The sequence below is a fragment of the Podospora bellae-mahoneyi genome, chromosome 6 (assembly GCF_035222275.1).
Source record: "Podospora bellae-mahoneyi strain CBS 112042 chromosome 6, whole genome shotgun sequence".
NCBI classification, from domain to species: domain Eukaryota; kingdom Fungi; phylum Ascomycota; class Sordariomycetes; order Sordariales; family Podosporaceae; genus Podospora; species Podospora bellae-mahoneyi.
Window position 1 is genome coordinate 901,383 of NC_085885.1, and position 13,712 is coordinate 915,094.

The following is a 13,712-nucleotide window of genomic DNA, read 5'->3' on the forward strand; positions in this document are numbered from 1 at the left end:
AAAAATATTCCATCAGGCGCAGCAAATGCAGGTCGAAGAGACTTTTTCCGGATCGGCCAATCGGATGAGGCAATCCCGGCATTCGTTTCTTTGATCAAGGAGAGAACATGGGTCATGGGTTTGTCAAGATAGATGGCGGGGTGGATCGGGGAACCGCACCCCCCACCCGAAGCAACGTCCCCAGCGGTCGTGATCCAGTTGCTAAACTCCGACGCCGCAATCCAGACATCTGGCAGGCTTTCAAGTCATCGAGTAAGCAGCCTTGAGCGACTTCGGATTAGACTCTCCCGTGAAAGGATGAGAGAAACAAGTGTCCTCGTATGGTCCGGAAACCGGGAACCCAGTGAAGAGTCTGGGTTGTGTTCACATGCATCTGACTCATTACCCGAAATGGAAGCCACGATATACACAGTCCTCCCGTCTGCAACGCTCTCGCTGTTCCTGTTTCGCAGTCACCTAGAGGTAGTCATGTGATGCATCCCAAGCGAACCATGAACACATGACATGGAAGTGCTTAGGTGGTGCTTATGCAACTTTATGTAGAATAGAGTAAAAGTTCTGCTCATATCCGCAGACACGTGCCGAGAGATTGGTCGGGACAAGAATACTGTAAGCAGCAAGTGTAGAAGATCTCAAAGCCACTTAAACGGCCTCCCGGTATATCTGATGGGTATCCGTAGGTAGACGAAGCTTTGCGTTACAGTACAAGCCACACTGCAACCCCGTGTTTAGTGAACGCCACAGGAGACGTCTCCGCGGGCCAACGAGAAGCCGCGCAAAGCAAGACATCAATGTTGATCGTTGCGACCCCAGCGGTCGGTTGGAGCTGGGGACCAGCATCGTGGACCCGTGGCTTCGCAATTGTAACCAGACTGTCGGTTGCAGCCCTGATTACAGGGACATTGTTCATTAAGCCAACAAGTGCCGAAAAATCAAGGAACAAGCAAATGTAAGACAAGCCACAGTTGGGACCCTGAATTGTAAACCACTAGATCTTTGACAGATCTTTGCCTCATTTTGGGAACGATCTCCGGTGGGGTTGGAGCGAGGTGTGGCTAGTGACGCGCAATGTTCCCCCAAACGTCCCTCACGAGCACCACATTCCCGTGTCCGTATGCGCTGAATGCAATGCAATATCGAGAATGAATCGTTGTGATTTTGACTAGGCGGCATGTTCTGAGTGGTGGACCCTCCGAGAGGCAACATGGAAAAAATCAACTAGGCCGCTGGAAAGCGGTCACAGGTGCAAAGCGAGCGGCAGCCCGAGGGTTCCAGCTGTCAACTGCTTGGTGCCGGCAACATGCCCGGTGCCTGACAAATTGGGTCCTGTGGTTCTCAACAAGTTGGAAGACCTCTATGGAATCCACGGGGTGGAATTTGCATTGGTAATTGGGCGCTTCCAGGTGCCGGGAAGAGTTTTAGAGTAAAGTCCATCTGGGAGAAACGGGGATCGCCTACTGTATAGCCATTTGATACCGATCTAAAGGGTTGAAGGAGGCTGTGTGCATTGTTGGGTGCCATCCCCAGTTATTGGTGGACACTCCGGTTTTGGGGGCAGTGGGTTGGACCCACTAATCTGTCTACAGAATAACACTGGGTTTTCCGTGTTCTCCAAGCAATATTCTGCCAATAACTTGGGCCCTACGGCCTGTTTGGCACAAATCCCGCTGCCAAATCCCACAATCGAGACTACAACACCGGCCCACAGCAATTCAGCTTGGATTGCGCTCTTGCACAGGGCTTGCAGGAGACTCTCCTATCCGATGCACAAGTCGACAGACTTGGGATAGACGGACGCCAATGGGTTCCAGATTGGCTTGCGACGACAGCCAGCGAGCGATTGATTGAAGCTGCCGTCTCCTCCGTCGTAGCATCCCTCCCATCATCTAGATGGATGGTGACCACAAGACGCAAAACTGGAATTTCACTGGAAACCTCGGCATGCGGAATCTCTTCGGAGCACGGTCCCCGGTACACACTGGGCTCTTGTCGAACGGACGGGCAGCGACACTTCATCTGATGTTCCGGGACTGGTCATGACAGATGGCCCCCCGACTCCGACCGCTGCTGCCAGCAGTGCCAGCACAGAAACCACTTGGTCGCCCATATACCGGCAGCCAGAGAGACGACTCATGACTCAACACTTCCTGGACGCTTTTACGATGCTCGACATGTTATTAATAACCACGGGACTGATACGATAACTAGTGAAAAGACAGTGTTCCAGCAAATGTCAAAGTGGTGCATCTCCCACAACCGTTCCGATCGTCGTCCACCTGCAACCTGAGCTACGACGTCTCTGACGCCAAGGAGACCCAGGCTCTGGCCTGACTTCCACTACAGGCAGTGTACCCAGGTACCTTGGTGCCCTGCAGCCGGCCACGAGCAGGTACCAGCTACCGCCAAGACCAGCACCAGCTGGGCCTGCAGGTCCCCTGCCCCTGCACCCAGTTCTCTTTCTCGGTCTTTTCACTGCACAGTGACTCCCGCGCTGAACCAGCCGGACCCTTCCCTCCAAGGTACGTCATATGGAGACTTCCACATTCCATGGTCACCCCACTCCCCATTAGTCACGACATACCCCCCTTCCTTTCCCCATGGTGTGTGCCCTTTCCTGTATATTTAAAGATACCGTCCGGGCTTCCGCCTTCTTCTGATCTATTTTGCCACACATATCAAATACCATATACCACAGCTCTAACCTATACAACATCATGTTGCAGACCCCAAACCGAACAACAACCTTTCCTCATCAACAACAACAACTCAACATATTCACACAACACCTACAACCCGGCCCATACGACCGCATGCGACACACAGCGACACCACTCCACGCCGACGTGAACAATAGCGCACACGACATCGACCTCGACTCGGAACTCAACTACCAGAGCTTGTCGTCATCGCCAGTCTCGACACAGTCGCTGCTCTCGCAGTACTCGGGTGTGGGTTCTTCGCCTTTGTCAACCTTTGACAGCATTCCGACACCGACGCTGGGAGGACTGAGAGGAGATCTCGAGGGCTCTTTGTTCGAATACTCGCCACAAAGCAACCAGGCCACCCTCGCAGAGTCATCTGCCTCGCTTTTCCCAAACCTCGGCCTGATGCAAACGGATACGTGGATGCCAAACGGCCTCACCCCAAGGTCGGTCGGTCGACTCTCACATCACAGAGAGTCTTCGCTGTCTTCTCTGGGTTCGAATGGTCCAGCTTCTCCATATTCGCACAACACCACCAATCCTCAGATCGCGGTAACGGATTCTCTGGGTGAATACCACGGCTTGCCATCACAGGAAGACTTCAACTACCAGCTTGCACCAACAAAGCCGTTTCCCGGTGTGACACACGACAACTTCTACGCCAACCTCGGGACATATGCCTCGGCCGGTCCAACAGCTATCAACTACCCACAGGTAGCTACGGCTCCGAAGCGGAGGGACGACCGAGGGTTGCTTCAGCCTTCCGAGAACCCGATTGGGTCTAACCGGTCACAGCCCGTATCGGTGGCGAGCTCTATTAATTCTGACTCACCCGCCACCCCAGCAGGTGACCTCGAGGAAGACAGGAGGAACAAGAATGGTGAGAATGAACCAAACCTTTTCGATTACCTCTCAAACGATCCAAGCTCACCATTCCTCGATGAAGCAGTCATGCACACCGTTCCCAAACTCGACCGCACTCTGACGGATGTTTATGCCGATGAGCTCTACAACCCAGACTTCACCCTCACAAACACATCGGCATCTCAGCTCCCAGTATCACCAACAAACGACTTGTTTGTACAGCGGATCCAGGCTGCCAACAACCAGCACTTGACAGCAACAGTCAACTCACCGGCCTCAACGACACCACGGGATCGATCACCATTCCGCCACGGCTCACCGCACGCGCCCTTGCCAGTGCATGATTTCTCATCCATGGGAGCTTCGCAAGCTCGCTTCGGGTCGGCTCAGCAGATGCGTGAGCAGAGCAAGGCGCTTCAGGACGCCCGTGTTATGCAGCAACAACTGTCTCGCGCTGCGAGTGCCACCACACCACCAACTACCATCTCACCCAAGGACGCCATGCTTGAGTTCCACGAGTCGGATGGGGACAACAACTTCCCACTGTTCCCACCACAGTCGAGCACCTTCAACGTGGATGCCATCACCAAGGCCACCAGTGCCCCCAGCCAGCCGGCGTTCAACGGGCTTTCTTTGGATACCACGGCCATGTTCAACAACTACCTAGCCTCTGGCCTTCCCAACAACATTCAGGTGCCGCAGCAATACCCATTCATCGCACGCCCACAGCCACGACAAGAGAGCGCTGTGCCATCGCTAAGCAATGCCTCGCTCAACACATCAAGAGTCAGCTCTGTCGATACCGGTCTGGACTCTGTCAACAGCCCACCAAAGCGACCTGCGGATGTCTCTGCCGACGGAGGCACGTACACCTGCACATACCATGGCTGCACTATGCGCTTCGAAACCCCAGCGCTTCTGCAAAAGCACAAGAGGGAGGGACATCGCCAGGCACATGGCCTCAACGGTAGCAGGCAGCCAGGTGGCATGACGTCCAGTCTCATGTCGCAGGCTGGGCCTCACCGCTGCGATCGTATCAACCCCAGCACTGGAAAGCCCTGCAACACTGTCTTCTCGAGACCCTACGACCTTACCAGGCACGAAGACACGATTCACAACGCACGCAAGCAAAAGGTTCGCTGCAACCTGTGCACTGATGAGAAGACGTTTAGCCGCGCTGATGCCCTTACTCGACATTACCGCGTGTGCCACCCCGATGTTGAGTTTCCCGGCAAGCAACGTCGTCGGGCTCACGCCAGCGGGTGAATGTCAACCGTCGCTGCATCACCACAGCGCTGCGATACGGCCCGACAGCTTGGCGAGATCTGAATCATGCTGCCTTAGACGACCACACAACAAGACATCAATCAGCATCATCTATCGATTTTGGTACCAGCCTCGCGCTGCCGATCTGGTTGGCATGGTGTGGAATGACACAATTCACAAGAGAGCGATGCGCCAACCAACAGGCTTGAATCGGCTTACGGAGCATCCAAGGCTGTTGCATCGTTCGGGCGTGTGTAGTGGTGTCGATTGCATCGCAAATGACGTCGATTGACGCGAGCTGGCTCTGCCGCGGGGTTCCTTGTGCATCATCAAGCGCCAATTGTCGGCTGTCATTGGTTGGAAGGCCCTCAGGTGCGACCCCGCAAGAATTCAGGGTCTAAACCACGCCGCTCCATGGCGTTGTCCCTGCAGGGTCCAACAGGGAACCCCGGCTATTTCTGGGCTGTCTTTGACTGTCTTTGACAGATTAGCTGGACCCTAACTTTTTTTTGGCTGCCATCGGCGCCCAACTCGAGCCCTTTTCGCTTCGCCAGGTTCACCTGTCATATGACGTCATCCCCACCCTCGACACCACTCCGGAATGTCTCGATTTCGGGTTTGGGAGTTGGTTCCCCGTCATCGAATGGGATCAGCGACCGTTTTCCTTTTTTGGTGTTCAATCTTGGGTTTCTCGACCTTTTTCGGTTCCCTACCTCGAACTTGTATGATGTATTGGTGGCTTTCTTTGCGGAGCAAAGCAACGCTTTTACCCGATTTCCCGCCATCTTCGATGACGATGTCGCTTTTTCAGTTCCCAACATGGAGAGCGGTTTTTTTTTTTTTCACTACTGTGTCCTAGAGCCCGGCAAGCGTGTGGGACTGCGACACTTGTAGCAACAAAGTCTATGATGACAATGACGGCATTCCCACGGGCGCTTGATATAAAACGGTTTTGGGATTATGATCGCATGGGGTTTTTTTTACGATTTTTTACGATGGGAATTCTAGCGTGTATTATGAAATCCTGGGTGGCATCAAGAAAGGGAAAGGGATATGATAGATCTGCTTTCAAAGCGCGGGCTAGCAAAGGAGTGCATGGCTAGCGATTTTGTTTTTGGATTTTCTCACAACGCATCCCCGCTATCAGTGCTGGGTTTTGTATCATTTCTCTTTATTTCTTTCTTGGTTACTAGAAATGGCGGGTTTCTTTTCTATAGACCCAAGCATCCCCTCGATGGGGAGAGGTTTGGCGGGCGAGGTGTTGATTTCACTGGGTTTCAAATGGGTTCATATTTTGGGGGATGGGAAAAAGGAGAATGATTACTACTACTACAATGAAAAAGGTGTACAGTCGAACGTTGTACGATGGATGGGTGGGGGGGATGATTAGTATATTGATGGGAAAAAGTAGATAGCATGATTCTGAACAATAGTATTTAATACCCCTAACTGCAAATATACGATACATGAGCATTTTGGTGATCTGTTTGACAGCATTTAAAGGCTTGCGTGTTGACGGGTAGGTTATGCTGGCCAGGCTGGCTTGTGGTTAGATGGAAAGTGGGGGAAATGGGGTGACATCAGGAGAGGTTTTTCCAAGCTCACGATGCCAGGGAGCACGGGAGCTTTTCAAAGCGGGGTTGTGATGACGGCACCCTCCTCCCGATTTGGGCAGTTTCTCACCCCCGTCGGGCGTCTCGTGGTAGGTCTATGACAAAAGTACTGATAAGGCACTCTAAAAAAGTGAGAAAAAATGGAAACGAACAAATGAGGTGGGTGGTGATCGAGGTTGGTTTTGGGTTAGTTTCGAGAACTGTTCGGGTATGAGTCCCGCCCTTGAGCGGACGGACAAGACCCTGACGTTTTGTGTGATGGGTATGCAAAGTTATTCATCCCCCTGGGCCACTGACGTCTGAGAGGGACCCTGAGGTTCCGAGATCAAAGGAATGAGAGACGGGATAGCGTGCACTGACGTAAGGGGAGAGGTATTGTGAGAGTGGGAGGATATAGGGAGATTGTCGTGATCAGCGCCGGTTCTTAGGAACATTGCGAGAAGGTAAAAGTGAAGGAGGGAATGGTCCGGGATTTCGGGGGGTCGGAAGGTGTGGGTTAGTGACGTTGTGGTATCTCCGAAGATCTCTCCATCTCTTGGGAGAATAACTATGATGATAGGTATAGGATAGGGGAGTGACGCTGTAGAGTGGAATGAATGCACGACATATGAGGTATGGCGGGCGGGGTCGGTCCCTTTACCGGTTCTAGATGCCCCCCCAAAATGTACCTAGCTTCAACAGATGTAACCTGGGATTGTATGTATCTGGTACTTTTGAGCAACAATGATGATGATGCCCTCACTTACACTAACAGACATCTCCACAATGGGTCTTGGGTGATGATGTCTGCATTCACGAGAATCCAAATTCAGTAGAATCGGAGGTTCATTCTCCCCAAACAACTTGCAACGAAATGCTCCAACCATTCATCACAACCCCCACCCATCTTGTTGCTGTGCAAACCCAACCAAACCCCCCCCCCTCCCGCGCGCGATCCGTGATATCAGCCCAGGGCAGCAGCGAATCGAGACCTCACCAACCCCACCTTACACTATCATCAGTAGTAAACCATCCCTCCCAGCAATAACTGCAAAGCCTCTCATCCCGAACCCGAGAAATCCTCATGTTGCATTTCCTTTGTTGACAAATTAACCCAAAATCATTCCCAATAAATTCCGCGGTTATCCGTGCCCTTCCACACCTCAATAATAACGAGGCTTAGGCCACCGCGCCAAGACATGTCAATTCATCGTTTTGAACAAACCTCAACCCGCATTAGAATATTGAAAGAGATGCAGATTGCAGCTGTTGACCAGTTGTCAAGTCAGGCCATGATGGCCTGCCCTATCACGAAAGCCGGTGTCAAGCCCGAGAGGGTTATGTGGGGAAGAAATATGGAATGGTGAGGTTACATTCTCTAGCATCAACAAACAGACCACCATCTTTAACTTCGTCCAGCTTGTCCAATAATCCAACCTAATTATGGGACCTCCAAGTTTGGGTCAACCACCACACCGGGCCTGGAACCAACAACACTGCCCCAGCATCACCAGTAATTCCTATGCGTGTTGAGGAAGCGAGCCATCACCTGACACACATCACCTGCTGCCTGCCCCATTAAAGAAACTCTCGTAAATTGTAGCTAACTTTTCTGTCTTTCTGACACATAACCAAAAACACGACATGGGGCCCGTTACTCGCTTTTTTCTTACTCGATTTTTGACACAGCCCAGCCCAGACCCCAACAAGAATAGAAACCCAGCCCGGCCATAGACACACTCGTCGAGTTGATCAACAGAGCCTCTATTCTTCCTCGTCCATACATGACTCACTCCGAGTCCCCCATCACAGCAGCCCTAGCATCGGCGTACAAGGGGGTGACTCCTGTCCAGAGTTGGAACTAGTGTGCATGTTAGCAATTGTGATGGTGTCAGAAGCAAAATAAAAACATACTTGATACCAACCCTGAGCAGCCAGCACCTCCAGCCCGGGAATCGTCTTCCACCCCGCATCCTCCGCCAGCTGCATCAGTGGCGTGTGGCGAGGCGTGTAAGCCATTTCCAGCAGCACCCGCGGCTCCTTCTCCGGCTTGGCAGGGTGCCTCAGCGAAGCAACCAGCACCTCGCGCATGCTCTGGTCAATGGGCTTATCGGCGGGGATGCTACTAATAACTACCGTCGGGAGGGCATCCGTCGCCGCTTTGACCTCCTCAGGCGTGGACAAGGTCTGGATGTTGTAGTCCTCAGGGAAGGAGTCGGCAATCGCCTTGACGCGATCCGGGCTGCGGGCGACAATGTGGATGGGCGAGTATCCAAGGTCGTGGAGGGCGTAGACGGCGGCGCGAGTAGTGCCGCCTGATCCGACCACCATGCCGGCGCCCGGGTTGGTCTTGGTGCGAGGGGCGATACCGGCTTGCCGGAGAGAAAAGACCATGCCCATCCAGTCGGTGTTATCTCCGCGGAGAATGGTCTTGTCACTGCCCTCTGGGGAGACGGGGGTGACGGTGTTCACGGCTCCTATGGCGGTTGCGGCGTCTGATACCTCGTCCAGTAAAGGAATGATGTCGAGCTTGAGCGGGATGGTGACAGAGGCACCGCCAAAGTCGGCAGACCGGATGATGTCCTTGACATCAGCAGCGACGTCTGTCTCGAACAGTGAGTACTGATGAGGAAGGCCGGTCTGGGCAAACAGTCCATTGTGCAGCGCAGGAGAGCGCGAGGATGAGATGGGCTTTCCAAACAGATAGAAAGACTTTGGCTCAAGCTCGCCAACAAGAGACAATGCTTGCCTGATCTCTGCTGCCGAGAGCTGTCCAGGTGCCGCTTTAGATGGCAGAGCTGGGTGAGAGACCGGAGTCAAGAATCCGTTGAGCACCCTACTAAGCTTGCCCGCGGTACCCATGTTCAAAGCGATGATGGGCTTCTTGTGCGCCTCCAGCATCTTCATCTTGAAGTTTGTCAGGTCGAAGTTGTCAGAAACCTCGCGGGCCATACCCACAAGCTTGATGACATCTCCGTACTGCAGAGCCTTGTTGTAGAAAGGAATCCACCCGCCATTCTTCCAAGACAGCTTGTTCTCGGGGTCATGGTGAGACGCGATGATGTGGGTGAAGCCCTTTGTCTCGGTCACAGTCTGGAGGACATCCTCTGGCATGGTCATCTCTAAGTCGAGATACTCAACTCCTGTCCGAAGACCGATCTGGTAGAGCTCAAGCGCATGCTTGTAGTCACCATCGGGGAACTTACCCCCTTGGCTGATTGTACGGACTGTGTAGACGATAGGAAGCTTTGCAGCAGACCGAAGAAGCGCGACTTGAGTTGCCACAAACTCTGGATTCAAGCTCTGCAGCAAGTCCACACGCAGCTCCACAGCATCGGACCCGACAACCACCTTGGGGATGATGTCGAGGGCCTTTGCCACATTAGGGACGGTCAGAGAGACAAAAAAGCTGTGCTTCTTGGCCAAGACATCCTCAAAGTGAGTAGAGCTGCCGCTGATGACTGACAAGAAGCGGCTAAAGTCTTCGGGCGCCTCTTCAGAGCCATTGTGATGCGGGCTGTGGTACTGGAAGTTGCTGACCTCCTCGAACCATGGCTTGCGACGGTAGTAGACTTCACGGATGTTTTCCGAGTAGGCAGGGCGAGTCTTATCTCTCATCAAGTACTCCACAACCTGGTCAGTGTCCCGGTGAACCAGGAGAACAGAGCCGCCATTCTTTTGGTAGGAAATGAGCAGCTTGCGTGCCGCCTCTGTCTCAACGAGACCACCGCCACAAGAGAAGACGTGGCCCTTGGAGTTGTTCTTGATCACATCTTCAAGGAGCTCCAGCTCAGCCTTTCTGAACCCTTCCCATCCTCGCTCGCTGCGAATGATTTCTGGGATCGTAGCCTTTTCTCTCTTTTCGAGCTCCACGTCAAGATCGATCAATGGCCTCTTCAAGATATCCGACATCCAGCGGCCGGCAGTAGACTTGCCAGCACCACGCATCCCAACGATAAAGATGGACCGGTCAGTGCTGGGACGAGAAGACTTGGCAGTGCACTTTTTCGTAGGGTCTTCTTCGCCCTCGAGATGGACGTTGAACTTTTGAGATAGAATGTCCCACCAACCTGGCCAGGTCTTGGCAGTGCACTCACGCTCCAAGATGAGAACCTTGTGGGGAGCCAGGACGGAGAGAACACTGAAGCTCATGGCAACGCGATGGTCGTCATAGCAGTAGATGGGCTCGGGGTTCGCCAGCTCCTTGTAAGGCTTGCCGGTGACCTCAATACCATCTTCGAGCTCGGAGCAGTGCACGCCGAACTTTGCCAGCTCGTCCTTCATGGCCTTGATGCGGTTGCACTCCTTCACTCTTTGGTTGGCAATGCCAGTAATCTGTGTGGTTCCTGAAGCAACAGCAGCAAGGACAGAGGCTGTCAGGAAGGCATCTGTCATAGGTTCCATGTCTACGTGAGGAATGGCCTTGAGGGCTCCCACAGGGGGACCGGTGACAGTGGTGGAGGTGTCGGTCTGCTCGACCGTGCAGCCCATGGGGCGGAGGACGTCGACGGCAAAGCGAGCATCTCCCTGGAGCGATGTGCAGCCAATGTTGGGGATGGTGCAGGTCGTGCCAGTAATGGCAGCCACAGCCAAGGGATACGTGGCCGAGCTAGCGTCGCTTTCCACGACGTACTCTTCGGGGTTCTTGTAAGAACCCTGGGGGATATGGTAGGTGTTGGGGTCCTCAGCATCGCGCTCAACCTTGACACCAAAGGAAGCCATCATGGCAATGGTCATGTCGATGTAGAACTGAGAGATGGGCTTGCCTCCAACCAGCTTGAGCACCACTGGCTGACGGGCGTAGGGAGCCGCCATCAGGATTGAAGAGACATACTGCGACGAGATGGTGGCAGCCAGCTCAATCACACCACCAGCGAAACCGCTAACAGCGTCCACCTGAACTGGCAAGCTGTTTTCCTTCTCCAGGTACTTGACAGCCACACCGTTGGACCGAAGGGCATCGACAAGCGGGCCGATTGGTCTGACCTTCATTCTAGCATTGCCAGTGAGGACAGTGGATGCGGTGGTGTCGGTGGGCGAGCAGAGGGCCACAACAGATGTGAGGAAGCGAGAGGCGGTGCCCGCATTGCCGAGATACAAAGGCTCGTTGCTGGCCAGCAGCTTTCCTCCTCTGCCCTTGACGACAAGGACCTCACCTGCCTCTTCCCACGTGTAAGTGGCACCTTGGAGCTGAGCAATGGCAGTCAACATGTAGTGCGTGTCATCGGAGTGGAGCAGACCCTTGATACGAGTTGTTCCCTCGCCCATAGCCGCGAGCACAAGAGCGCGGTTGGAGATACTCTTGGATCCTGGGGGAGTGACACTAACATTGAGACCCTTTGGCACGCCGGGAGTCACCCGGACGGATGGAGAGAGGACGATGCGAATAGCCCGATCCTCCACCACGGTAGCCTTGGGCTCGTACGTCTTGCCGATGGCCGACAGGAGCACGACCTTCTTTTTGCGGCCGTCATTCTTCTTGTCGACACCCATCTTTTGCAAGAGAACATCGACAGGGCACTCCTTTCCAGCTGTCAGCTTGACGATGCGCTTGTCGTGAAGAGAGGTGGGCAACTCGTAGCTGGCGATGCACTTTGTCAAACGAGCGACAGCACCGGGAGGAAGGACACCAAGGAAACGGGCGAGCTCGGCCTCCTTGACCATTCCGATGGCGACGCACTCGCCATGCAACACCTGGGGAGTCAGGATAGCTTCATAGGCATGACCAATGGAGTGGCCAAAGTTGAGCAGGTTGCGTAACCCACCCTCTCTTTCATCAGCCGACACAACCTCGGCCTTGACACCGGCTGAGCCCAGAACAATGCGCTTCAAGATGTCACGAATAGGAGCCAAGCGAGCACCAGTTCCCGTGGGCTTGGAACGAATAGCTTCGAGAATGGCAGGGGCATTGTCTTCGAGGGCGGTGAACTCGGTCTCGTTCCAGATGGCAGCAGTCTTGATGACCTCGGCCATGCCATTGATGAACTCACGCACAGGGAGAGTCTCGAGGAAGGCAAGATCAATGTAGATGCGGCGTGGTTGCCAGAAGGCACCAACCAAGTTCTTCCCCATGGGGGTGTCAATGGCCGTCTTGCCGCCGATGGACGAGTCGACCATGGCGAGCAGTGTCGTAGGGACCTGCACGAAACGTACACCACGCATGAAGGTGGCTGCCACGTATCCGATCATATCTCCAATAACGCCGCCACCAAGTGCAATAATGACGGTGTCACGGGTGCATTGGTGGGAGAGCATCCAGTCCTCGATCTCGGCCTTGGTCTCGCGGCCCTTGGAGTACTCGCCGGGAGGGATGGTGTAGGTGAGGAGGCGGGCATCTTGACCAGCAGTCTTCTCGAATACCTCTTGGAAGGCAGGGACGTAGGTGTCGTGGAGGTTTGTGTCGGTGATGAGGACGTAGGTGGATGAGGGGATGTTTTGGAGGAGGTCGTGAGTCACAAAGTCGAGCCAGATGCCATGGTCGACGATGATGTCGTCTTTGCCCAAAATCGAGATCCGCGTGGGACCCGACCCGGTAGAACTTGTCATTGTGCTCGATGGGTTGTTGGGGGCTGAATTGCGCCCGGCATGCGCGTGTAGTTGTGAAAGGACCGGCACAGCTTGGGGGAAAAGTTGAGGCTCTCGCAAACAGGTGGGCAGATCAGTTATGGTGGTGCTGTCCAGAGCCCAGCGGGAGCCAGGGGGAGCTTCCCAGCTGGTAGCGGGGAAAAAAACTTAAGCGGATCAACCCCTCCGATGACAGGACAGGGTAGCACCAAGTGGGCAGCCTCAACATTCGGATCGCGTTCCGATGATTCGGTTCTCTTCAATATCAAAATCCGTGTATATGTGTACAAAGAGCACAGGAATCACGGTCAATGAAGCAACCCCCACGACGACGGGACAGCATCCGAGCCTCGGGACTGTCTTTACCCGACTGTACGGGCGAGCACAAAGCTGCCGTTTGGGCGGACGGGTTGAGGTCTCACACAGACCAAAATGCCCCTCCTTTTCTTCAAGACGTTGAGACACATGGCCAGCGAGCATGTCTCGAGGGGAATAAATAACCTGGAGGGCTATGGTGTCTCTTCCTTTCTTCTTGACGGGCTCAACAGTTTTGACTGAAACTATCCATACATAAACGAAGCTCATATTTGTGATTCCATTGACAGCCCAGTCATTGGCCGTTGTCGGAGCTTGTTAAGGTGGGTCTTGTTGAATTGGCTGCTTGCGGAGAACCCTGGCCTTGAGGTTGATGACATTGCCTGCCGGGATGTTGAGACCCCACCTG

General features: G+C 53.9%; 2 protein-coding genes across 2 annotated transcripts; one reads left to right on the forward strand and one right to left on the reverse strand.

Moving 5' to 3' along the window:
• Nucleotides 1-2,714: 2,714 nt before the first annotated feature.
• On the forward strand, nt 2,715-4,832 carry QC761_605270 (uncharacterized protein; the record flags this gene model as incomplete). Its single annotated transcript, XM_062880976.1, has 2 exons — nt 2,715-3,582; nt 3,649-4,832. 2 exons carry the CDS (start codon nt 2,715-2,717, stop codon nt 4,830-4,832), a joined length of 2,052 nt encoding a protein of 683 aa, XP_062729219.1.
• Nucleotides 4,833-7,837: 3,005 nt separating this feature from the next.
• On the reverse strand, nt 7,838-13,294 carry ARO1 (3-dehydroquinate dehydratase (3-dehydroquinase)). The gene is made up of 2 exons (XM_062880977.1): nt 8,339-13,294; nt 7,838-8,285 (listed from the first exon to the last, which is right to left on the reverse strand). The coding sequence occupies exons 1-2, from the start codon at nt 12,968-12,970 to the stop codon at nt 8,214-8,216; spliced, it is 4,704 nt and encodes a 1,567-aa protein (XP_062729220.1). The 5' UTR covers nt 12,971-13,294; the 3' UTR covers nt 7,838-8,213.
• Nucleotides 13,295-13,712: the final 418 nt, after the last annotated feature.

Excerpts from the sequence above, each read along its gene's own strand:
- ARO1 (XM_062880977.1), bottom strand. The coding sequence starts at position 12,970 with ATGACAAGTTCTACCGGGTCGGGTCCCACGCGGATCTCGATTTTGGGC. Across the intron at positions 8,286-8,338 it reads CTGCTCAGGGTTGGTATCAA|TTCCAACTCTGGACAGGAGT; the intron begins GTATGTTTTTAT and ends CATGCACACTAG.